This window comes from Buteo buteo, chromosome 12 (assembly GCF_964188355.1).
Source record: "Buteo buteo chromosome 12, bButBut1.hap1.1, whole genome shotgun sequence".
NCBI classification, from domain to species: Eukaryota; Metazoa; Chordata; class Aves; order Accipitriformes; family Accipitridae; genus Buteo; species Buteo buteo.
The window spans coordinates 29,655,263-29,682,002 of NC_134182.1; the positions used below are offsets into that span (position 1 = coordinate 29,655,263).

Sequence of the window (26,740 nt, forward strand, 5' to 3'; positions counted from 1 at the left end):
ACCTACCTCAACTACCCATGTTTTCAGTCTCAGTCCACAAGGAATCACACCCTCAGTCTAGCCCTTTTAATACCCCTATGTGTATAAGAGAGGAAAAAAACCTCAGGTATTGTTTGCCAAGACACATTTCCATGGAAATTCTGTTGCTTCCACAGCTGACATTTAATTATTTTTATTTTCATCTAAACTAAGACTAGATCTAAACTGAAAGTTTTATTGGGGCCCTTGTGAAAGCTGTCACACATCAGCACATATGTGGGTCAGCTAGTAAAGCAAACACACTAGAGGTCTTTCTGTGAGGAAGACTGATGTTTGGCCTGGCAAGGTGTCTTAGACCTAAAGCCATGCTGAACAAAAATCACCGTGATACATTCAGGGACGGGTTGGGTTCGAAGACAGTACCGCCACCCTAGCAGAGCTGGGTGTCAGTACACCACCCTGACTAAAGCCAGCTAGAGCTCTACACAGGCAGCTCGGGCATTCCTTTACTGTTTTCACACAACACACACTGGAGACAAAGGTATAAAAATAGGTGACTTCACAGCGTGAACTTTGGTATCTTACTTGCTCCGCGGCCGACAAAAAGGTGTTCACTTGCACCACAAGTTTGTCCGGGCCCCGATGCTGCTGGTCGCTTTGTGAGGATGCAACTACTAGAGCCACTTCCGAGCACTGCGGGGAAGCACCTTAGAAGAAACTATCACCGTAACAGGAGTTTTCACTCGCAGGATATCTGGAGAAGACGACTAAATATCGGTTCAGAGGTTTCTACCGGAGCAGGGCGCGGAGGAGGTCTGCCGGAGGCGGCTCCCCGGAGGGAGCCAAAACGCAGAGGATTTTAAGGGAGAGGGGGAGACAGCCATATCCCAGTCACGACCAGGCTGCTCACGGCAGCAAGTGGGGGGCGAGGTGAGGTATTCGTCGAGAAGGAGCCACGCTGCACCCACACAGGCGCTGTGCGGCTGTAAGAAAGCCCGCGCGGCCTTCACGCCGCCGTCAGCAGCCCGCTGACTGCCGGGCGGGGGCAGGGCCCAGGGCCCACGGCCCACGGCCCACCCTGGGGCAGGCGAGGGCGAAGCCACCCGAGGGCGCGCCCTCCGTGGGCGGGAAGGCGGAGGCGGCTCCTCCTCCTGCCCTCATTAGCGGTCTGCGATGGGGCTAGGAGGGGACGGGGAGGCTTAGTCCCGCTCCGGCTGGGCTATGAGCGGCGCTGAGCCGCGAGCCATGCACTCCGGGAACAGCACGGGCGTGACGAGCCGCCCGCAGCCCGCGGCGGCGGAGCAGGAGGTGCCGGGCGAGCGGCCCCTCTTCAGCGCCGGCACCTACGAGCTGCTGGCGCTGCTCGTCGCCACCATCGGCGTGCTGGGCTTGTGCAACAACTTGCTGGTGCTGGTGCTCTACTACAAGTTCAAGCGGCTCCGCACGCCTACCAACCTCTTCCTCGTCAACATCAGCCTCAGCGACCTGCTGGTGTCCGTCTTCGGCGTGAGCCTTACCTTCATGTCCTGCCTGAGGAGCCGCTGGGTGTGGGACGCCGCCGGCTGCGTCTGGGACGGCTTCAGCAACAGCCTTTTCGGTGGGTGACGGGGCCGCCGTCGCCTCCTGTCCCGCCGGGTCCCTCCTCTGGGCTGCCCTCGCTCCCCTTGCCCGCTCTCCCCGGGGGCCCCGCCTCACGTCCCCCCTCCCCACCTGTCCCCAGCCGTCACGTACCCCCGCCTCAACCGCCGCCTCCCTCAAGCCACCGCCGCGTCCCTCACGGCTCGGTCCCGGGAGTTTCTTCCCCCGACCAGCCCTTCGTCCCGCTTCAGTTGGCGCCGCCCGCCCGCCCTTCCTCCCCGGGGGCCGGGGCCCGGCGAGCGGCGGGTGAGGAGCCGCCGCTGTGGAGGCTCGCGGGGGGCCGGGGTTGGGGGTCCCCCTCCCGGCGGCGCCGCACGTCAGAGTTTTGGTAAGAAAGCCGGCAGCGCTGAGGAGAATGGTCCGGAGCAAACCGTAAATTCGTCGGGAATCAGTTTCTCGGCCTCCCGCCCCTGCCGCTGTGGCGGGAAACTTAGGGGAAAAGACGGCAGCGTTGTGGAAAGGGGTCTCGGAGTTGACCGAGCGTTGCGCAGACTTCGTGGGCGTAAAAGATTGTATTTTAAATGAGGAAACCCTGCGATCTGTGGGTAAGGAGCGCGTACGCCTCTGTAGGGTCGGCGGTGTCGCGCCTCGGTGGCAGCGGTGGGAAGCTGGCCGTGTCCTGGGGCAGTGCTCCCCGGACCCCCAGGGCTGCAGCCGCCCCGGGGTCCGGACGCGTCTGTCTGTGAAGCTGCCCAGCGTGTGGCAAGGCCTTGAATTTCTTTATCCGTATCTGAAATTCAAGTACTATCTTTCAGTCCAGTGTCACAGTTGGGTTTTGGGAAACCACCCATTCCCGTGAAATGGGATTTTTAGCACTGCAGGAGGAGTACTTCCGCTGCTTCCATTTTCAGAAACTGTAAGCTGTTTGCCGTTTTCTTTCCTGACATTTGTACGTACCCTTTACAGAAGCCTGCAGAAGAATAGGTTGCAGTCCAGCTATGTATGTGCAGTCTGTTAATATGGCTCTGTCTTTACTGATAAAGGATGCTGCAAAAGAACGGGATTGTGTTTCTAACAGTGAAAGTAAGTGCTTGGCTGATCAGTAACCAAATCTAAAGCTTCTGTCAGATCCTTTGTTCTGGAAGAGGTGTATAAATTAGAGTGGATCACAGTGCACCCATGCAACATGTGTGCACTGAAAATTGGCTCTAATAAGGCAAATTGAAGTCTTTAGCAAGCTTTGTAGCTTTCCTGCACAGTCCTTGTTTCACGTGGCCCTGTAGTCCACCTTTGCCGGGCTGCTGGGATGAAGGTGCGTGGTTGCTCATGATTGATTTGACTGCTACTGCATAGTGCAGCAAAAATCTTATGTCTTGGAAGCTGTGGTGGATGCAGGATGTAGTTAGTCATTTGTGCAAAGTTTGGTATGGGATGATTTCTGTGGTGCACAGCTGTCGGACATTTGTTTGTTAGTGTTATTAGGAAAAGTGCTAGAGAACCTAGCTAACATAAGGCTGTCTATATCACACAGCTAGCTCAAATACTTGAGAAACTCCAGCATCTGCCAACCGGATTCTGCCAGGCAGCTGAACGTTAAGCTTACGTAGGAGAAGTGAAGTATAGTTCTGTTCCTATCTTTATCCCTTATATTATACTTACTATTTTTGATGAAGGCATAGGGTCAAAAATCAAGATGCACAGTAGGGGTAATGTTAAAAAACAGACTGTAATAATCTCTTACCATCTTCCAAAGATAGAACTAGTAGAAACAATGAGGTACACATTGGTAAGTAAATTGCTTGATCACATGTGATTTTTTTAATTTCTGTTTATTTTGGAGTATTAACTTGGCACTATAAACCTATTCAGTGTTGATGCTTTCCTGTATCCCTTTATTTAATAAATTTGTTCCCAAAGAAGTTGTAGGCAAATGCATGAGCCTTATCTACAGAGTAGTCAAGCTAGCACCACCGGTTTGCAAAATTACATCTTCCTGTGCTTGGTCACATTATTTTCCTCTTCCATAGTGTGTTTCAGTGGCAAGAATTTTTTTTATGATGTATTGGAAAAGTGTGTGTTTGTATGTAGTTTGTCATATGGAAGTGGAGAGTAAATGCACAACTTAATGTTCAGGAATATCTGATGCCTGAATTTACTTTGTTCAGCTGCCACGTAAAGTAATAAAAGATATTTAACTTGGCTATTATAATTTGATGCTAACCTAATAAAATTATGTCTAATCTTAAGCTTTCCTTTTGTACATTTTTGTATATTTTGTATTGTTTTCATATTCTCAGCTGGAAATAGAAAGATTGGTTTTTTTCTGTTTGTCAAGATAGGTGGTTCCCCACCTAACTGAGTATGGTATCAGGGGCATGTCAATACTGAGGGGAGGGGGAAAAAATGATGCCCTGCAGGTAGCATCACACTGTGTTTGCCATCTGGACTATTGCCACCATAGCTTCTATTTTCGTTTTGTAATATGTCTATGAAGAGAGCAGCAATTTGAAAGGGGTTTGGTTTTGTTTTTTTTTCCTGGTGGTGGTGGCAAAGCTACTGATTGAAGATTTCATTCAGAGTACCCAGATATTATATTTATAAATACACTTGTCTTGTATATAGAAGCCCAAGTCAGCTATTATCTTGGGGTGGTGGGGAAGGTAATGTAATGGAAGTCTGCTAGGTAATACGTGTACAAGCACTGCTTAAAGCATGATACTCCCCTACTCTCTCCCCCCAGGAACTTTTGGGAATAAAAAGTACATTCATTGATCAGAAGACATACAAAATTGGCAGCTTTTAAAAGTGAAGTTCTCCTTAACTAAGCAGAGTAGTTTCAGCTTTGCAGTTTTCAATTGCTCAGTAAACCAGAGTGACCTAATAAAGACTATTCTAGAATAAAATGGTGGTAGTTCTGATACCATGGATATGGAGTCTATTAAATAATAACAAATACTGTGAGGTTACTTTACTGCAGTGGGTATGTGCTGGGATTGGACCCAGTCCAGCTCATTTTACATTAGATGACCAAAACCTGTTTATTTACAGCTACGCAATTACATTCTTGAGTATGAACTTGGACATTGCTATGTAAGCTTTTTGTACCAGCCCTTCAGGTCCAAAGGCTGTTCAATCTTAAGTTCAAAGAAGAGAATCCTTATGTAACTCTTTTTCTTGGAAGAACAGCCCCTAAGCCCCAATACTTGGTGTAAGCTGTCTTCTGCATCTGTTGACCTATAAATGAGAGGTTCCCCTGACAGTAAGCAAGTTTGGGACACATGATTAAAGCTGCTTTTTGAAAAAAATATGGTTTTCACTTTAAATTCAGAGTTAATTCTCAGCAAGTTTTAAAAATCAGATTCTTTCCAATTACTGTAGTTAATAATCAGGACTTGCTGTGAAAACTGTGATCATGCAGCTTTATTTTAAATGGTCACATGTGTTGTTACAATGTTTTTGCTGATACTGTTTTGAAAGCCAAGATCAAGGTATTTCTGTGTTCCTCTTGAGACTGTCAATATGATTAAATACACAGGTGGAATGTGTGCTTAAAATAAACTGGTAGCATCTACATTTTCTGAAGTCTTTGTTATGTAATGACGACAACTTCCCCCACCCCGCCTGCCCCCAACAAGGAGGCCCCTGTCTACACTTCTCCTAGGAATTTTGGATGGGAGAATCTGAAAATTTCTATGATAAAAGTGCTTCTCATTTTATCAGCCAGTCTAGCAGTTTGGAGGCATGTGAGATCCAGAACTGTGACACTGTAAGCAAGTGTTCATGTTCTGGAGCTTTTTAGTTGAAGGTGGCGACAGAACTACAGATTGTCTAGGAATGAATGGCTATTTTTTGTGTTCCTTGCAATAGTCTACTTCTGCATTATTGTAACTTTATCGCTGGGCAAGTCCATGTAGTAATATCTGCTTCTTGTGTTACAGCTCTGACAGCTCAGAACTTGCTGTTCATGCTACTGCTGGCTATTTTTTCTGGGACTTGAAAGCTTTTCACTGAGCCTTTAGAATGTGCAGAGATCTGCTTGCTGTAGTGCAAAACTGGTCATTTTGACTACCGAAAATCTGTCCTTGTCACACAAGTAACAATCCCAGTTTTCTTTTATTCATTAGATTCTGAAGTCAAGGTACAGTTTAGGTACATATGTCTTCACAACAGAGGCCATGAAAAGAGCTTCTCTTTGCTGTTACAAAGTCATTCTTAGCACTCCATATACTAGTGTGGTGAAAACGACATAGATCAGATGACTAACTGACAAGTCTTCGTCTAAGCTTTGATGACATGGTTATCTGACTTAGACAGTAATCCCTATGTAATTTAGTTATATTCAGTTCTAGTATTTATGTTTTAACAGGTGATGTATCCTGATGGAATATGGTAGCTACTTCAATTAAGTGATGTTTTTAAACTATGAGGGTCACCTTTCCATGGAGTGTGCAGTCAACTCTATCCTGGTCTTGCTGAGTCTGCTACCCTCTCTTTATGTAAAAGCTTGTAACACTTTCCCTGTCTGTAGTCAACCAAGCTGCAAGTAGTGGAGATCTGTGTAATCTCTTTATCTGATCAAGTAATACAACTCATATCTGGGAGGTTTGCTGTCTATCACTGAAAGCATAGGTTTTTGGGTGTAATTGCTAAAGAAGACACCTGGCAGCTAAACATACCCAAATGTCTTTGTTAACAGACATGGATACCCTCTTACCTGAAGCAAGAATTTGTTTAATTGTGGAATACAGGCTCAGGGCTTTTCACAAACAGACAAACAAGATTTTTTAAAATGATAGTGACGGTTGCAGAACTTGATGTGCACAAGAGAAGTTTGTATCCTGCCTATCCACAGGCAGCGGATGTCTGTTTTAATGCCTTCTGTACATAGCAATAGGCCCTGAGAGTTCAGAAGTAAGCTAGTCTGATCATGTGGAACATACATATGTACCTCAAGCATAAATCACTTCAGCTACAAGAAATGGGAACTAAACCATCTGTGAGTAGCGTTCTTCTAATGCTTTCTATGTGTTTAGTTGAGCAAGGGAAGAAAGGAGTGGAAAAACTGGTTGATGAATGGTCTTGAGGAACAGGAACCAAAATCATATATCTGAGGCAGTCTCTTGACAGATGATTGCATAGTAAAGGTGTGCTCTGGGTAGGTTTTATATTATTAAAGCTTAATTATTTGTGATTGAAAGGCTAGTGTTACTGAAGTGTGATTAGAGACCTCTGTCTTTCCTAACTGTAAGTTGTTCTCATAAGGGTAAATAAACACTGGCAGCTTGTAATTTCAAATTAATTAGAAGTATTATGACCCTTCTGGACAAGTCACCATTGGTATACAGCAGCTAGATCTCGATGAGCTATGAAGTAAATGTTGAGATCCAGGTGTATATTCTCTTTCAGTAACGTGAACTGGAGGATGGGAAGATTTGTAAATGGTTTTACAGACTGTACTTTTCTGTGAAATGCTGCAGAGTGTACAGCTAAGGTTATTTTATTTATTTATTTTAAGGCAAGCTGATTCCCCCCCCTCCCCCTTCTCACACACACATGATACTGAAATAAGGATTAATTGCCAGACTGTCCTGTGAACCTGGCTTTGGTTACAGCCTATTTTAAAACAAAGCAAAAACATTTATCTGTATATAATTGTTAGCTACTTCATCTAAGGCTCTTCTCTGCACACTGAAAGAATGATGCTCTGTGCCACCCTCTTGCATTACCGATGTATGTTATATGTGCTGATTTAATCTCACTAAAAGCGTTTTCTGTGGTTACTCAGCAGGCAGTTTTAGGATCTTGGGTTATAGACAGCTGGAGACTCAATCAGTATGCTTTCAGCTTTAGCAGGTTTTTCTGAAGTGAATTAATCACTTGCAGGATTGAATGTGGAAGAGGTGATTAATTCCACTGTAGTTTTATAGGAGAGGTGTATATAAAATATACTTGAAGTCTATTGTGTTTAGGAGAAGTGATTTTCATCTACTTAGATTTGACTGTGGATGCTAAAATTTGTTGAAAAATTAGAAGTGATACATAGCTGTTGCCTAAAACATATTGTAACACTTAATTGCTGAATTCAAATAGACTGCTTATGTATTTTGCAATATGAAACTACAGAGTGCAATAGTACCTTGTCTTGCCATGGACAAGAAATTGCTTCTACTAAATTGCTGCTGTCTAGTTTTTCAAACATGAAGGGGGTGAGGGATTGCAGAAGAGTGGCTTTCCCCTCTGATTAGGTATGCAAAATAGTAAGTCAGCACTTGATGTAGGCCAAAGATTAATTGATATAGAAAATATGTCCTTTGACAGAAGTTGTGGTCTGTCTCAAGGTTGAATCTCATTTGCTACATTATGCTGTAGTTGCTCTGTAGAGATGGTCACTCTTCAGGAATATATACATACCTGATACCCCCCTCTGTCCAAATTACAAGCCATGTTTTGGGGGGAGCAATATGGTGAACCATGCAAGTAAGTTGTATATTGCATGGGAGGGCAGAAGCAATTGTGGTTGTTAGAACTAGTTGAAACTAACACTTCTGTTCTTAAGCCATTGCAGTGTTTTTGTTCTAATTAAGGATTATAAAGTCAGAATACACGCATCTAATGGGACAATGCACTGCTGCTCAGATGTGTTTCACCCTCTTCTCCTTGATGACCTACACTGTGTGGCTTGAAGTGTTTAATGATGTATCCAGACTAATACGACTCCTGGAAAACCCAGAGTACAGAAGAAATAATTATCAGGTATTAGACATAATCAAATCTACACCAAATGCAGTATTTCAGTAGGAAAACAATAAAAAAATGGCAAAACTGAGAATTTTCTTTCAAAAAACCCAAACAACAAGAAATAGTTTATCATTCCTCCCTGACTCTGAATGGCTGGCTACTGGAGGAAGAGTTGCAACATAGAAATTGCATGCTAATGGCTTAAACAAGAAGATACCTTTCTTTTGCTGCATCTGACCTAGGCAGCTTAAATAGGAATGATGTCATTCATGCTAGGGTAATTGCCCAGGCTTAAATCGAGCTCAAACTAGCATCTGTAGTTCCTAAGCACAAAGAGTGTTTATGTTTATAATCAGTAGTTACAGGTAGGAGTATCCCCTGAGATGAAAATCTACAGATCAAACAAGGATTATCAGTAAACACTGAGCAGTCAAGTCTTTTAGAAAGAGTTAGGAGGACTGATTTGCTAGTAGAGTAAATCACCCCTCAGAATCTTGGGCCTTAGTCTTGAATCAAAATACATAGATCTTGAGTATCTCAAGAAGCTTTAAGCATAACAAAATTTGTTTCAGGTAAAAACTAAAAATTGTTTTGAAATGCATATTTTTGACTCTTAGTAAAGTAATGAATTCCCATATTTGCCTCTCCCTTGCTTGAAGAAAAGTACAGGTTCTTGTTTCAGGGGCTAATATCCAAACAATAACCATAATGGCTTTCTGTAACAGATTTTTTTTTTTTAATCAGCACATATTTAATCATATTAAAATATGCAACTTGCTTGGAATGAAATCTAAATAATTTCCAGAAAAGCTGCTTGGGGGGGTGGTGTGGTGTGTAGAATTCAGTGCTTTACTCTGCTCTAGGCCACAAAAACTGAATTGTACATGGAAAATGGAGCCATCCACATGCATAAATCATATATGAGGTAGCTGGAAGCAGCACAAGAACACGCATGATGTGAGTATGTAGTGGGCTAAAAAAGGCAAGGCTCTTCCTGGTGAGAACTGCCACCAAAGTGTATGGCATTATGCAAAGCACTGCATTTCTGTGGGGACAGCACAAGAAGCCTTGCATCTGTGTGCTCTTGGCAAGTCTCTGCCAAGATTTGACTTAAGTAACACTGTACATTCTGTAGTTAGAATGGGCATTGTTCCCTGCCATTTACCAGCCAACCAAAACTGACCCAAAATCAATGTACTGTGGGGGAACAGGGAGGAGGGGAGAGAGTAAATGGAAGATGGGGTCCTCTTTAATTTATAGTGGCTTGAAACAAAAGATTCATGGTTGCTTCACAGGGATGCTAATAGACCAATTTATTGAAAGGACTGGCACCAGAAAGTGGCATGTAGGAGCAGTGACAGATATCTCAATCGGCATATGTATTAGATGCTTCAGGTTTTGTTATCCGTGGATGAATAGACTGTATTCTCACTTCTTTAATGGTAGTTGTGACTTGAGATTCTTTATGGTCATAGATTTGCCTTTCAATTTGATTTCTGAGCATGCAAAGAAGAAACCCAGTAGTTGTACTTGCTACTGCCATCTATTCCCATCCTTTCCCACCAAAATGTGTGATATGAAATAATATGTTTATAGGCAGTGGGATTTAAAAAGAGATACCAAAGATGGAGGAATATAGAGGATGAGACAGGCTTATGTGTGCAAGTGGGGAGATTGACAGGGATGGCTCTGAAAACAGACTTAAGAGAATCTTTGAGAGAGTGACAAATATTCTGCGAGATTTTTGTGTGTGTGTGTCTGCTCTAGGTAACACTGTGTATAGGGTTCCTTTTTCTTATTCCTGCCCTATCAGCTAAAAATTTTGGGAGTTGGCTCCTACTGCTGCACAAGGGTATGGCTCCACTCAGAAACTGCCAGCTCGGCACTGTGGGGGAATTGTGGCATCAGGCAGACATGTTATATACCTGAAGGATATTCCATCAGCTTATGTGAAATATCCAGGACCTAGCCTTGCAAAGAGATGATTCATACTAGAGTGTCACATATGAAAGAGACCCTGAAGTCTGCTGACTTAGCCAGCATAAAGCTAAATGCCAGACACATGCAACTATTTGTTATAACATTGAGGACAACACACAACCACCACCTTCCCCTTCCTCCCCTGCCTCAGAAAGCCTCAACCTCACAGGATATGGAGTCTCATAAATTACTTAATTTCACAGCATGAAATACCAGGGATAGTTACCACAGTGTTGCCAGGTACATGCTTACCAGCCTCTGTGCTTTATTTAGCATATGAGTAGTTAGAGAACACTTACACCTGTTCTTTAGTGTTAAAGTTCTGGGATTGTTTTGAAGCTCAACATCACAGCTACAGTCAATGTGAAGAAATCAATGTTAAGAATTAAGCCATACTGGGGGGGAATAAATCTGTATTTTTCTCCATGAAATTTGTAACAGGAAGGTTATATTTTTCATTCTTGTAAGTTGTTTTCAACACTTATCTATAGTGTGGAATTCCGATTGCTAATGCAAATTAAAATGTTTTTACTTCTGTTCTAACCTGAATTAGCTGACTTGGGTCAGCATTGGGAATTTATTATTTTTTACAGTAGAACCAAACTTTCAAGTTTCTTTGTAATTTTTGATCTGAATATGCAACTATGACTGGAAGTAGATAAATTAATACCATACTGCTACTGCTCAAATTTGCCTAGAAGTTCAGTGAGTAGGCAAGAGAAGGGTATAGCAAGTAAGACCACATTTTCCTCTAATTTAAATATGAATATCATCCAAACTAAATCATGGTCTTTATGGAGGCTTGCATAGTGTTTGACAATCAAGGTGGCTACAGTTGTATGTTACCCCTAATTGTTTTTAAATATAGGTTATGCCAAGAAGGCTTAATGACCACAGAAAAAGCAGAGAATCTTTAATGCCCAGCATAGATATCCCATCAGATCCACCACATGCACTATATTTCAGATATATGTCTTACTGAGATGATTTAACAGGTTTAGCCAAACCACAAATGACCAGTGCTTTTGTATTGCTTTGTACAAAATCCTGCATTTAAGCCCCTTAATTGTGATTATCTAACCATTACCTCCATCCTTCCTGACATAAGCATTTAGTGTTAATATTGGGCAAAGATACAGAACTGTGAGCTGGCCATAAAGAGTGACCTGTTCGGATGCAAGATAAACTTTATGATGAAACAATGTTTTAAAAAAAGAAATCACTAACAGTGGAAAGATGATTGAAAGATATTGAAGTGGAGCCTAGTATAGAAAAGGGAGATCTTTAGAATGAAATAATTCTGAAAGCTTTGGGTTAAAATTCAAAGTGAATAATGGATGAAGGCCTTATGTACAGAGGCTCCATTAATGTTTAATATGGCTTTCGCTTGAAGACTCCAGGATTCACTTGTGAACTCTTTGCAGTGGACCATAATGAACTTCACTCGGCCTTCTCTATAGCTTCATTGACATTTGCTGGGAAAAATCTGGGCAACAAGCTAATATGCACTATATCTAATGCAGCTGTGACACAAAGGTGAATTTTCATCTATTTGTTTCAAGCTTTAACTGTGTATCTGAAACCACTTTTACACTTCTGTTAGTTATCTTGCAGAACAAAACACATCAATCTAGAGGATTAGCTTTTATGGAAATTATTTTGATATAACAGCTTTAGCTTCAAGGGCAAACTGATAAGCATGTACATTGCAAGCTTATTTGATAGTTATTGATTCAGAAACTATTTTCTTTAAAGATGGAAAGTCTGATTAAAGATTTGACTTCTAGACCTCTGCAAATAAGTCTGCTGGGGCAGGAATTTATTAGAAGCAGGCCCTTTAAGAAATGAGCACTTAAATCCATTTGTGAGTGACTTCAAAATGAATGACTTCTTACTGAACCCTTTGAACTGTGCATCTAGATAGGTCTTGTGAAAAGCTCTGGTTTACTTCATGAAAGCTATGACTTTATATGTAGGTTGAACAATTATTCTGTAGCTGCATCTTTATATGTCATATTTGTTGGCTATCTTGTTCTTGGCATTAGTAGGTTAATAGAGCAGATTTAACAGAATCTTACATTACCACGGAGAAAAAAGCAACTAACTTAAAATAATCTCAAAAGGAAATGCAACTCTTTCATTTGTTAATCATAACAAAGAGCTGTAAAATTCTAGCAGTACTCTCTAGGATGTTCAATATGTCACAAATGCTGCTTGAAACCATCCCTTGACATCGGAGCTAATCTGTAATTGAATTAATTTCACCTACCAAAATGTATAAATTCTCCCTTCTGCGCTTCTCATTTAATTATAATTTCTTCATTTGAGAATTAAATTTTCTATCCTTGGGATCAGTGCCGCAGAGGTACAGGTAACAACCCAAATATGATATAAATAACTCATTATTTTTTTTTTTGTCTTGTGTAGAAACCTGGTTGGAACTTGACAGTGCTATTAGCATACGGAAAAAACCACTGCAGACTGTCAAAATGCATGTTACGCACTGACTGTGGCATGTTGAGTTTGAACAGACTTTTTCAAGATTTTTGCTACTGTGAGTGTTACTAGTTCATATCATTATCTGTGGAGGTGGCAGGCATATTCCAGCTCTCGCTACTTAGAGTTGTACGAGACCCTTGGGCATTTTCTGCTTTTATGGCTTTGCAGCTTCGTAATGGAATTTGTTGCCACAAAGTGTGCACACAGAACAGCTGAAATTCCCAATAGTTGGGAGACTCAAATAACATATAAGGTTTCCAGTCATTGCTGCAGATCACTCAGCAGTTCATACTTTAACAGTGTATCCATGAGGCTATTCTAGTTACAGGAGCTGATCTGTGCTGCTTCTTTCTCACAGTTTTTGTTAGAAGTATCAAATGTGCTTTGGTTGCATATTGATGCAGAATGGAAAAGATGCATAATGGGGGTGGGGGAAATTAAAATTGTTTTCTATTCTAGTCTTGCCCTTGCCTGTACTGACGTCCTATTAAAAAACAAGGACCTCCACCACCCCCCAGTGCAAAACTGGACCTTGGGTTCCACTGACGTTTAGTGGAACATAAACTCCTAAGTAATTTTGACAGTTTTGAAGATTCTACCAGTTGAGAATTTTTTTTATTCCTAACTCTAAAGTATAAAAAGAAATAGTTGAAACTTTTACAAGCTGGAAAAATGTTGCCAAGAATTACAGTCATTATTTCTATCAAAAGCAAGAGCTCCCCAGTCTGTAGTATAACTGAGAGTTGTGTAGCTGCTTGTATTTTGAGGGCTTAAACAACTTGTGGCAATAACATTTGAAACCTTGAAATCACAGGCTTAACCTTCAAATTGCACAGACTTTATACAGTAAAATCAAGATAAAACTTATCTTGTACAGATTTTTGCAAGCTTTATTTCTTTTTGAAAAAAGACATCAAATCATACAGTATACTAATACAGATATTAATAGAATCATAGAATACCAGATTGGAAGGGACCTCAGGGATCATCTGGTCCAACCTTTCTTGGCAAAACCACAGTCTAGACAAGATGGCCCAGCACCCTGTCCAGCTGAATCTTAAGTGTCCAATGTCAGGGAATCCACCACTTCCCTGGTGAGATTATTCCAATGGCTGATTGTTCTCATTGTGAAAAACTCTCCGCTTGTGTCCAATTGGAATCTCCCCAGGAGTAACTTGTACCCATTACCTCTTGTCTTTTCCATGTGACTCCTTGTAAAAAGGGAGTCTACATCTTCTTTGTAGCCACCCTTTAAATACTGGAATGTGGTGATATGGTCTCCCCTAAGCCTTCTTTTCTCAAGGCTGAACAAACCCAGTTCTCTCAGCCTTTCCTCATATGCCAGGCTTCCCAGTCCTTTGATCATCTTTGTGGCCCTTCTGTCTGAACCCTCTCCAGCCTGTCCACATCTTTTTTTTGCATAGCAGGGACCAAAACTGAACACAGTATTCCAGGTGTGGCCTGACAAGAGCTGAGTAGAGTGGGATGATGACTTCTTTATCTCTGCTGGTGATGCCCTTATTGATGCAAACCAGCATCCTCTTGGCTTGCTTTGCCACAGCAGCACACTGTTCACTCATATTGAACTTGTCCACCAGGACCCCCAGGTCCTTTTCCACAGAGCTGCTCCCCAGCTGGGTAGATTCCAGCCTGTGCTGCACTCCTGGTTTATATTTTCCCAGGTGTAAGACCTGACACTTGTCCTTGTTGAACTTCATAAGGTTCTTGTTAGCCCACTCTTCCAGTCCATCCAGGTCTTCCTGCAGGACGACTCTCCTTTCTGAAGTGTCCACTTCCCCACTTGGTTTGGTATCATTGGCAGACTTCATCAGGGTACACTTCATCCCACCATCCAGATCACTTAAGAAGATATTAAACAGTGTTGGGCGCACTATCAATCCCTGGAGGACCCCACTTGTGACAGGTTGCCAGTTTGAAAAGGAGCCATTTACCACCACCCTCTGGGTGCGGCCCGTCAGCCAGTTCCCCACCCACCACACAGACCACTTGTCTAGACTGTAAAGCATTAGTTTCTCAAGGAGGAGGCTGTGGGAAACCATATCAAAAGTTGTGGGAGAAATCCAGGTAGACAATGTCCACTGCTTGCCCCACATCAACCGAGCAGGTTACTTTGTTGTAGAAGGCAATCAGGGTTTTCAGGCACAATTTGCCCTTGGTGCATCCGTGCTGCCTTTTCCCAATTATGTGCTTCATTTGACTTGCGATAGCCCCCAGGAGGATTCGTTCCACAACCTTCTCAGGGACTGAAGTAAGACTGATGGGCCCATAATTTCCTGGATCATCCTTTAAGTCCTTCTTGTAGATAGGGGTGACATTAGCCTTCTTCCAGCCTTCTGGGACATCCCCCAATCTCCACAACTCCTCAACAATTATAGAGAGTGGCCTTGCAACGATGTTAGCCACCTCTCATTACACACTTGGGTGGATAGCATTAGACCATATTGATTCATAGGGGTCAAGCTCTTGTAATAGTTCACATACCACCTCTTTCTTCACAGACGGTGGGTCTGTGTGTGCATCAACCTGGATTTTTGTTCCCAAGGCCTGGGATTAATGTCAAGTATATGGAAACAGTTCTAAAAAAGACCAACTACTAGATTCTTATGGAGTAATGGGTGTTTAACTTAAGTCATGAGAGTTACTTTAGAATTTCTATATTAAAAAGATGGACAATCAAATTTGCAACTTTAACAAAGTTATTTGCATTCTGTGGGAGTATAGTAGTATTTCATACACCCTTTTTTCATACTTTTTTTGTAATGTTAAAGGAGGGGAGGGCAAAAAAAGCAGTGCAATCTTATAGATTCCTGTGACACTAAATAGTTTCTGAAATGCTGGTGATGCTACTCAGAAGTTGTTCCTCTGGCTATTTCTGTTCCACTCAGCAATGTCTGAATGCTGAGAAATGCTGCCTATAGTTCAATTCCACTCATTCAGTAAAAGTAGTTTACTGGTAATCCCTCACCTGAGAGTTAAATGGTACTTATCTGCCCATTTAAAACCATGTTTGTTTAGGTGTGATGCACACTCTCAAGATAGCTTCTACCCATTGAACACACTGAAATTTTGTTTTCTTATGAATTCCTCTGTCATGTAGCCCACTGTAGAAGTAACAAAAATGACAAAACCAAAATGATTCTTAAACAGCATTATCTACATCACCCTCTACCAGAATTAATGTGGTTTTTTTCCCCTAGTTATGGACTTCATCTTTCTAATACACATTTTAAAACTCATCTCCTTAGGATAGATCTCGGTATTCCTGTTCTTACAGGTATTTCTGCATGCCATCTACCACAAATAAACAGGCAGCCATTGCTTCACAGCAGATAAGAGGCTTTTTTTTGGACAAAATTCCTTATGTTTTGTCTTATCCTGTGAAGGCATTTTGTTTCCAGTTTCTATTTTTATGGTTAACTACTTCAACCTCTACTGTAACAAGGTCAGAGCTGTAAGAGTAGAGATCCTGCATCAAATTAGAATTTACTGTAATATGCTGTGACCTGCATTTCTTGCCTCATGCCTGCATGCTACCAGACACTTCTTGAATACCAAGAGAACAGGGATTTGCATTTCAGTACATACTGCCCAATGGGCTAACCAAGGTCAAGATCCTTTTTATGGTTCAGGTAGAAAACTCAAGCATCCCTTTAAAGAGCACTGGTTTCAGACTGAAGGGGGCTTGATCTAAAACTGTTCAAAGATCTATGCGTAAGTACCAATTTTTAGAGATACTGAGCTTCCAGTGACTTCCATGAGAATGTCAAGGACTCAGTAAATTATTGCTTCTGAACAACTGTACTTTCAACCAAGCGTATGTGCTTTTGATTACTTTGTCATGGCCAGAATTCAGTACTCAATATAAAAATTGATAGGGAAATATTAAGAGTGCACAGGGACATTAGCCATTGAATACCATTGTAGGGAGAAGGAAGGTTGTAAAGAGCAGGAGGTTAACTTAGGAATTCTGACTCGCCACCCTGAAGAGCTGTTCTTTCTCTCCACTGATTGCTAAGCCTCAGTACACTATGTAAGCAAACTGAGCCTACAGTTGAGTGAAGTGAATTATCCTCCATAAGCATGTCTGATGATTTTAATAACCTGCAGGTAAAATTTTGTAATTCCTAATCTTTGGGCACAGAGAAATGGGAGGTGAACTTCTTGCCTTACCTTCTGTTCAGGAAGTAGACTGCATTTGATTGTATAAAGCGTTTACCTGAGCTAGTGTAAGTGTAGAATAGTACCTGTATAATTCTGTAATTATTTTCTAATTCCTGCTAAGGTCTTGCTTAGTCCACATTGTTCAATGTATTCTCAGCATGTTAGGTCCTGAAAAAGGGCATGAAGGACTTCCTATTAACTTCATTTAAAAAAAAAACAACAAAAAAACAAAAAACAACCATCAACCAATCAAACCTTAAGTCTTTTGGAAACCCCCTAGTCCATGTTTGCTAGTCCAATTTCTGTTTCAAACCATGAAAAAAAATTCTATAGCAAAGACTTATACAAGAAAAAAAAACCCACAAATCTATGTAAAACTAACTATGAAAGCAGTATGCCTTGCCTTCTGCATGCCCAGCAATATCTACTTCTCTTTGTGATGAAGGTTTAAAGATAACGCTGGCAAAAAATGTACATACTAAAAACAATTTTAAAAAATTCATTGTTTCATTTTGAAGAAAGCCATGACAAGAATGTGGCACGTTTTCCTTTAGAGTGGGAAATCCTTCTTGTTGATCAAGAAAGCTTTCTAAGCTCATCACCTGTAAAAAGGGATCCTCTAATACTTGTAGGATAAAGTAACTTTCTTAAAGATCTTAAAGCATCCTACTGTGAGGTACTCAGTTAATAATATGCTGGTTTTGCTGTTGAATGCCTTGACACAGAGGCTACGTGTTGCTCTAGATTTTGTTATTCTTAGTCGCCATCCTAAAATCCATGTTGCTGGTGCTTGAGTGTGCTATTGTTAATTTGTCTTCCTTAAATGCTTATCCTTTTCTCAAAGTGAGATCAGATATCTGTGATAGCCTTTGAAGGTTTCTGTTGGATATAATGTTTTTTCTCTCTTTGGCAGTGAAATCTGTGTGTTTAACCTCTTCACAACTATATAAATGCATGTTATGACAGATATGAATGTACTTGAAAAAATGAAATGCTGTGTGTATGCATGACAAAATACTTGTGCTTCACATTACATAAAACGTACACAAATTTAGACACATATTTGTATAACCACAGAGTGCTGTGAAATGCACCCTTTTGTTGCTTAAGAGGTTGTGTATATGAGCTTGATGACTGAATCGTAACAGATTTCAGGACACTGAAGCGTGCCTGATGGGCAATTTGTTTTTTGATCATCAAATTTCACAGGCCATTGAAACAGAAATCCTTATATCCTAATCAAGACAGAATTGCCTTGACTTCATTAAATTATAAAAGTGTCTGTATAGGGTAATGCTGAGAACTGAAAATAATCTGTGATTTCTGTCATAACACAATAATAAGTGTGTAGTGGGGTTGAGGTGGACAGAAAAGGAAGAGAGTGCACAAATAATTGACACAAAGACTGTGATATTTTTATGATAGCAGCAAGATAGGAAAGGACACTCAAAACAACCCAGTGTCTTCTCCTTCAGCAATGTAACGCTTTGTTTTCCTGGTTGTTCTTTGCAATTCAAAGACTTCCAGGAAATCTTGAACTAAGCTGGAATTTTCCTAGTCATTTTGCTCACGCTAAAGTGCATATATATGCTTTCAGTTGTTGAAGGCTTCTTTGACTTCAGTCTCAACTTTGAATTCCCTAGGTTTCTAACAGACTTTGTTATTGCCGATTATCTCATTTTTATATGGCACCTTTTTCTTAAAAAAACCAAACCAACCCCCCCCCAAACCAAACCAACAAAAAACTTCAAATAACAACAACAAAAAAACTACACAAACCACCCCCCCCTCCCCCCCCAAACCCCCAACCAAGCCAACAACAACAAAAAATCCCACAAAAACTGCCAGGAAAAAAACCCCAAAACTTGGAGCATGGTTTCTTCATGAAGTAACATTTAGGAAGACGTATTAGCTTGGTCTCTTTTTTTCTTGTCCTACTTGGCCATTGTACAACATGGGTCACATGCCAGCACCATACTCTGAGTAGTTCTGAAGTTAGTGATACTGTTTAAGTTAGTGAGTAATGAGTTGTCACACAAAAAGCTAATTGGTGTTAGATTCATAATATGACCTAGCTAATTTTGAGTTAACCTGCTAGCAAAGGAAACATTTATCAAGAGCACTTCAGTCCAATTCGCAATGTTTGTGAAATGATTTAATTGATTTTCTTTATTTTTCTTACAGGAATTGTTTCAATTATGACTCTCACTGTTCTTGCCTATGAACGCTACATTCGAGTAGTCCATGCAAAAGTGATTGACTTCTCTTGGTCTTGGCGGGCTATCACATACATCTGGCTATACTCATTAGCCTGGACTGGAGCACCCCTTTTGGGCTGGAACAGATACACACTGGAAATTCATGGATTAGGTTGCTCAGTGGACTGGAAGTCAAAAGACCCCAATGATACCTCCTTTGTGCTCCTTTTTTTCCTTGGCTGTCTAGTAGCACCTGTTGGGATCATGGCCTATTGCTATGGCCATATTCTATATGCAGTAAGAATGGTAAGTAAGTTCAGGTAAGACTTCTCTCAATGTAATATTTTCAGTGAATAATGTTGCTGCTGTATATTAAACTTGGATCAGAGCCTAAATTTACACTCTTACTTCCCATTCAAACTTTTGAATGTTTAATGTTTATCCATGTCAGGCACCACTAGAAAGGATATAGGGTTGGAGGAGAACCAGCCTAGAGCTACTAAGGTCTATTTGTTGTATAGTTTTACTGGGAGGCAGGTTAGGGAACGGCTCGTGTTCCCTAATCCACATAAGATCCTCCTGTGAAAAAGGGGAAAAAAAGAGAACTCTGCAGCTCTCCTGATTAAAGAACTCTCTCTCCTTGCCACTCTTGAGATGATAACCCTGTAAAACTCTTCCTCCAAGTGGAGATTAAGCCCTCTTAAACAGTTTTCCATGTTAAGGCAACCCATTTTAATTCAGTCCAGATCTTTAGTGTCAGGAAGTGTTAATGTTTCATATTCTGTGGGTAATTAGTCTGGACCCATTCAACTTTGTGGCCAACAGTATTGGCACAACTGATAACTGTTATGGAGAATCTCATGTACATGTCACATCTTTATCTCATTTTATGACTGACTTAGATAGCACTGGGAACCTGCTGCCTAGTATTCTGCTTTAAATAGAGATTTCATAATTTTAGGGTAATAAACTAAGTGGCGGAGCAGTACAGAGAAATCTTTTTATGAAATTTTCTTCTCTCTAAAGATTGCTGATGATACAAATCTACAGTATTATTTAATTAGTCAGTTTACATTTAGTGGTCCTTTGTCTGAACTTGCTTATGCCAGTGGATGAGGGCAAGTTAGTTTTCAAAAAATTATAAGAGCAGCATGTTTTGTTCTATCACTGGATTTGTTGCTTTCCAGTAGATTTGCTATTCTATTTTTCCTCAGGTTATGTTTTTACACTTAATATACGTAATAAAAGTCTGGGAAGCATGATGTAAACTTCCAGAAGAATTGTGGATCACAAGATAAGGTGTATAGTGTCTGTGCCTAAAACTAAATTGGTGAATTAGTTATTTATAAATAAATGTAGAACTATTCAGTTTCAAGTAAAATACAGAGCTATTTTACTTTACATTTTATCTTTTTCTTTTATAGCTTCGCTGTGTGGAAGATTTCCAGACTGTGCAAGTGATCAAACTTCTAAAATATGAAAAGAAGGTGGCTAAAATGTGTTTCTTGATGATTTCCACATTCCTTATTTGTTGGATGCCCTATGCAGTGGTCTCCCTCCTGGTAACATATGGCTATAGCAACCTTGTAACTCCAACTGTAGCTATCATCCCATCTTTCTTTGCCAAGTCAAGCACTGCTTATAATCCAGTCATCTATATCTTCATGAGTAGAAAGGTAGGTAAATTACAGATTTTCTTACTTCAATAATTAGTAGCCAATACCACAGTTGTGGAGTTTAGATCTGATTTACTTTAATCTGTAAAGCTTAGATTTTTTCTTTTTTTAATTTGAACAGCTAGGATAAATGGTAAAGATCAGTAGAATTAAAATTCCTGATGGTGCTTAAAGTGCTACCTTATCAAAAATTGGATTTTTAAATGTCTGAATTTACACACGAGCACTCACATGAAAGGGAGGGGAAGGAGTGTCAAAACTTAAGTGTCTGCTTTTGACAGTTTATCCATGAAATGGGTTACAACTAGAAAGCCTCCCCTGAATCACTCCCTTACCACAACAGAACTCCATCAGAGAAAATTCAGAATATCCAATGTCTGTATTTTAGGAAGAAAAAACTTGCCTCTGACTCTTCTGTTGTGGCAACACAAGGATTGAACAACTCAGCGTAGTATTTCAAACATTAGACCAGTAACATTTCTCAGAGCTTCATTGTATTCAAAGCCAGAATCTCATGTGGATGACAGTGAAATGTTCTTTGGAGACAAATTATATACTGCTAAGAAGACATACTTATCTATGTGAGACAAGCTTTTCTTTTTGTCTGCTTTTGTAATCTTCATTATGAAAAGTAGTCTGCTGATTTAGTGGTAGTAACTAGCTCATTTCAGCGCTTTACAGAGTGGAGAGAGAATGTGGAAGTATTTGGAGTTATCAGTGGCATGTCAAATACATGGAGACTGGAAAACTATACATTTTTTCTGTAAATCATCATTACTGTGAAGATAACCACTGAATGCAGTTAAGCAGTGTGGTGAATTTATTTAGACATTAAAATAGCTTCACTATAACCCAGAACACTAGCTGGAAGTGTAACATGCATATTGTAAACTTCTGAAACCAAGATTGTGTACAGTTAAAGATATCTGGAGTTTAATAGAAACACTCGACAGAGTGAAAAAAAACCCATGAATGATTGCCAGAAGGATTTCCCTGGGTTTTCATTACCTTTTAGCTCATTATAGAGATGGAATTTTCTGTGATTTCCTACACTGGTTTGCAATTGCCATGCAGCAGCCCGGGCCAGCCAGCAGTCTGTAGGGACAAGGCAGACAAGTCAGTGGGTCCAATCAGCCAGGCAGTGCAGCTCAGGCCCGGACCAAGGGCAAGGGTGAAGTTAAATGCTGTTCCTGAACGAAGACAGGAGGCCCCAACGTGGCATCTTGCAGCTCTTCCCTCACAGCTCATTTCACAGCAGGCTGGTCCAAGGTTACACAGCTGCACGATACCAGAGCTGGCCTGGATATGGGGAGCTAACAACAATCATGTTCAAAAAGAGTATTTTTCAACAGAGTGTTTTTGTTTGTTTGTTTTTAATACAGTGGTGCTGACTGTACCTAGATGTCAGGCAGAGTAGCTTATCCAAAAAAGATTTTGTAGGTTCTGAAACCCAGAAGCAAATCAAATTGGTACCAGGCACAATGCCAGTAAAGTCACAGCCGGGATAAGAACAAATCAGGTGGACACGCTTATTGGAGATGCATTGTCATGTATTTCTCACTCACCTCTAATTCCAGATTAAAACAAAAATGATAATATTTTTGCATATCATCTAGGTTATTTTGCTCTCAGAAGGAGTCCTAAATCCAGTTCTTCTATAATTCCTTCCTCTGTCCTGTTCTAGCATACTTGTGATTTCTCACTTTCGTGCTACTCAGAGGTACCACATTCTCTGAAATCTTGAAGGCCCGATCATTCTTTTGCACCAGACTATCTTTTGCTATCATCTCATAACTTTCTAGGTCCCCTTCCCAACAAGACCTATTGCCTCCCCTGTGTCAGATTAATTTCCTATAACAAAACCTTGTTCCAAACTGGTATGTCAGAGAGCTTCTTGCATAATAGCTGGAAAAACAAAGTTTTATTATCCTGCCAGGCGGGATAATACAGAATAATCCTTAACACAGCTAAATGGAAAGCTGTTGAGAAATATGTTCTACTCCTTTTTCAGAGAAAAGATGGGTTGTTTCCCCCTGACCCTGTTTGTTGTTGTGGGGTTTTTTGGTTTTCAAGTCCTTTTCATACATTCCAGGCATGACTTGTTGTGGGTTATTAAAAGAAGAGGAAGCTGCCCACTTATTTTTTGTAAAACCAGATAATTTCCCCAAAGGATCATATCTGAACTTCAGCTGTGTGCATACATGGAACTACTGAATGACTGTGTCCTTTAACCCCCTTACCTGAATGCTTTACTTTGTGAGGGGGAGACCAAAATTGGAGCATTTAAAACAGTGCTACTACTGGAATTATCATTCTATATACTGATATGAGCTTTCACTGAATTATTGCATTATTTAGTCACAAGGCAGAACAGACTTCCTCTATCATAAGTGGCTTCTAGTTAGCTGATAGACTTCTGTTCCTTCCATATTCAATGGGAATATTTTAGTTCTGTGTTACCAACCATTGAGATTTCATTTTACATCTGTGACATTCAATGCTTTTGTTAAAATTCCAGACCCCGGAGTTACTTAAAAAGAAGAAAATATCACTCTGTATCCCATTCCTCCCCTTGTTTCTTCCCTCTGCATTCTCCTGTGAAGTGTTCCTGAGAATATTCTTCCCCTGCTAGATCAAATGTGATTTTCGAATACGGGAACAATACCTATAGCACACTCTGGAGCCTAGTCCTCTTGTTCTTTGCAGATTGTCAACTGCAAATCTTGCTGCTGGCAAAATATTAAATTGCATTTCAGTGACCTCTACTGGCTAGGTGATCCTATTCAGCTCTTTGGTGTAGGGAAAAAAAGTCCCCACTAAAAAGCCACCATGTTTGTTGCAGCACTGAAACTAACCTGGAACAAGGTTGAGATATGCAGAAATCTGTTATTTTGGGTCATTTACTATAGTGCTGTCTTCACTGGATCGTACATGATAGTGAACGCTTAAGAAATTTTAACTTCATTCTATTTATTCTCTCTTGCAGTTTCGACGATGCCTTTTGCAACTCCTGTGCTTTCGCCTGATGAAATTCCAGAGGACTGTGAAAGAGACACCGGCAATAGGGAATGACAAACCAATACGACCAATAGTTGTGTCTCAGAAAGCAGGGGACAGGCCAAAGAAGAAAGTGACTTTCAGCTCTTCCTCTATCATTTTTATTATCACCAGTGATGACACTCAGCAAAAAGATGAGAACAGTAAACACAATGGGACAAAAGTAAATGTCATCCAAGTAAAGCCAATATAGGGATGAGCTAGAGAGATGTGAGAACATGATGGACCTCAGCCAGTAGATGGTTTAGGTTGGAGACCGGTTTCAGTGGCACTGTACGTGGGCTGCCAAAGGAAACCACATTCTTAAGCTGTGAAATACTGAAGGGATTCTGCATCTGAAGCTCTGCAGGCAGTTCAGTTTTGGTCACAGTACTGAAATCTCTGCGTCTGTGCCAAAATTGCTGGTGGATGTCTTTACTCTGAATTTTCTTAAAGCATGTTGTAGGATTGCCGTTTAGGAGAACTTGGTCAGGCTGGAGGAATGCACTGACAGAAATGTTACAAAGTTCAGCAAGGGCAAGTGCAAAGTCCTGCGCTTGGGGAGGAAAACAATACTGCAGCACAGCAGGCCGGGCCCTGGCTGCCTGGGATGCAGCTCTGTGGAAAAGGATGTGCAGCCCTGTTGTTCAGTGAGCAGGTCATGAGCCTGCAGTGTGTCCTGGCAGCAAGGAAGGGCATCAGCATCCCAGGCTCTACTGACAGGATCAGAGCCAGTAGTCTGAAGTGATTATGCCCTCAACTCATCCCTCATTAGACCACATCTAGATACTGCATCCCGTTTTTGGGACCCCAATACAAGAAAGGCATCTGTAAACTGGGGTGAGTTCAGTGGAGTCCCCCAAGATTGTCAGGGGTGGTAGTACTTGGCCTGTGAGGAGAGGCTGGGGGAGCTGCACGTGACCAGCTTGGAGGTGAAGCATCTTCAGGGGAACCTAATAGCAGCCTTCCAGTAGAGATGGGGAGGTTTTCAACAAGATGGAGCCAGGTTCTTCAGGGTGATTCATAATGGAAGGATCACAGACAACGAGCATGATCTGAAACGAGAGATTTGGATGGGATATAAGGAAAAGCTTTTGCACCCCAAGGGCAGGCAAGCAGTGCAACAAGTCAGACTAGAGATTTCCTGAGGTTCCTTCCAGCTTCAGTTATTCTGTGATCCCTGAACTGCCAGCATTCCCAGCGCACAGAGTAATCAGGGAAGAAGGAGGAATGTTTGAAGCTGGCTGCAGTTTAGTTGGTCTGAATTGGTGCTTTGCAGGGTGGGAGGTGGGAAAAGTTATGTTAATGACTGGGGTTATGGTTAAACCAGAAGCCCCCATAAAGCTGTCCCCGTGTATTCAGCAAGCCATTCTCTTGGTGCTACCTGGTGGGACCCCTAAGCTGCATAGTGAAGAATATCATGCAAATCAAAGCACCAATGAAAAAAGGTCAGTGAAAAGGGAGAATTGGATTTTTTTTGTTGTTTTTGTTAGGATATGTGCTTTATGCATCTTTATCTTGCATCCATTTATTCTGTACATGGACCAGGAACATCATCCTTATTAATCCTGAGCCTGCTCTGGCACTCTGGTGAAAGTAATAGTTAGAAAAGTGCAGGGTAATTTTTGCATAAGTTGCAGTGTGAGTAATGATTGTCTGTCTTGGAGCTCAGTAAACAGAACAGAGTTTGGGGTTTTTTTTCCCTTCATCTTTGTAAGTTTTGCTGGTACAAAGTGGTGACAGGATTCTGCCCCAGACATGGCTTCCTGTCAGCTTTGGGTGAGCAAGTTAGAGAACTAATTTTGAATATGGCAGCTGGTTCTCTACCACATCTGTTGCACCAGTATAATTTCTCTGCCTCAGTCTGCTAAATGAGCAGTGTGGATCTGCAACATGCAGCTTTTCCATCTCTGAGAAAGTTGTAAAAAAAGCAATTAGGAAACTACTTGTTTCCTCTGGGGACAAATCTTCTGAGAGGTATGAAGGAAACATGCTGAATAACTGTTGGCACTGTAGCCATTGTCCTGCAGTCAAGAATAAAACTTCAGAAATAAATAGAAAAAATCAGGGTCTAATTGTAGAAGCTTTCAGCTAATTCCTGGGAGTAGGGAGTGACCAACTCGGAACAAGTGACTGACTTTGTGCTTGTGCCCATGCTTTTGAAGAGGCAAATTCCTTACGTGTGCACCCCTGTAGAGCTTTAGCACTGGTAAACTGGCTCTGTGTCATGTTTAAAAGTGCATCCGGAGTCCACTCTGGTTTCTAGATTAAATCATATAATCTGAGAGAAAACAGATGATAAATACTTGTCTTTGTTTCTTTCATATTTGTTATTTTTTGTTTTGCTACAAAAGCATAGATAAGTTGTCTTACCATGTCAAAGATCTGCCCTTACTAAAGCGTGTTCATTGCAATGTCAAGAACTACGTTTTCAGCCAGCGATCACTACATCTATGCACATTTATATTTACAAAGGGAGAAAGATGTATATTAGCATTCCATGTAATGATTCCATCCTTTTAACAAAATGTTTGGCATTTTAGTGTTTTTTGTATGTTGAGCCTTCAGTGAGTGATTAAATGAACTTTATTTATATCAATGTGCTCTTGGTGAAATATTTTTTTTCCCCACTGAGAGGGAGATGGTTTGGTATCATCACTTGTTGGATACAGCTTGAAGGGTAGTATTAGGCCCTAAGAAAACAATAGCATTTCAGGATTCCAGTTGACCTTTGTAAATAATAAGTATAGGCTCTGTAAAGAGAAACTATCTACTGTTCAGATTTATGAAGGTAAAATGTGAATAATTACCAGTGACAGTATATAATTTTTTAATAACTGTTGTGCAACATATTTACCACTACAATACATAGCA

General features: G+C 41.0%; 1 protein-coding gene across 1 annotated transcript; it reads left to right on the forward strand.

The window, feature by feature from the left end:
- The first annotated feature begins 1,183 nt into the window (after positions 1-1,183).
- On the forward strand, positions 1,184-26,740 carry OPN3 (opsin 3). Its single transcript, XM_075043196.1, has 4 exons — positions 1,184-1,576; positions 19,141-19,460; positions 20,579-20,830; positions 23,817-26,740. The coding sequence occupies exons 1-4, from the start codon at positions 1,201-1,203 to the stop codon at positions 24,078-24,080; spliced, it is 1,212 nt and encodes a 403-aa protein (XP_074899297.1). The 5' UTR covers positions 1,184-1,200; the 3' UTR covers positions 24,081-26,740.

Excerpts from the sequence above, each read along its gene's own strand:
- OPN3 (XM_075043196.1), top strand. The coding sequence starts at position 1,201 with ATGAGCGGCGCTGAGCCGCGAGCCATGCACTCCGGGAACAGCACGGGC. Across the intron at positions 1,577-19,140 it reads CTTCAGCAACAGCCTTTTCG|GAATTGTTTCAATTATGACT; the intron begins GTGGGTGACGGG and ends TTTTTCTTACAG. Across the intron at positions 20,831-23,816 it reads ATATCTTCATGAGTAGAAAG|TTTCGACGATGCCTTTTGCA; the intron begins GTAGGTAAATTA and ends TCTCTCTTGCAG.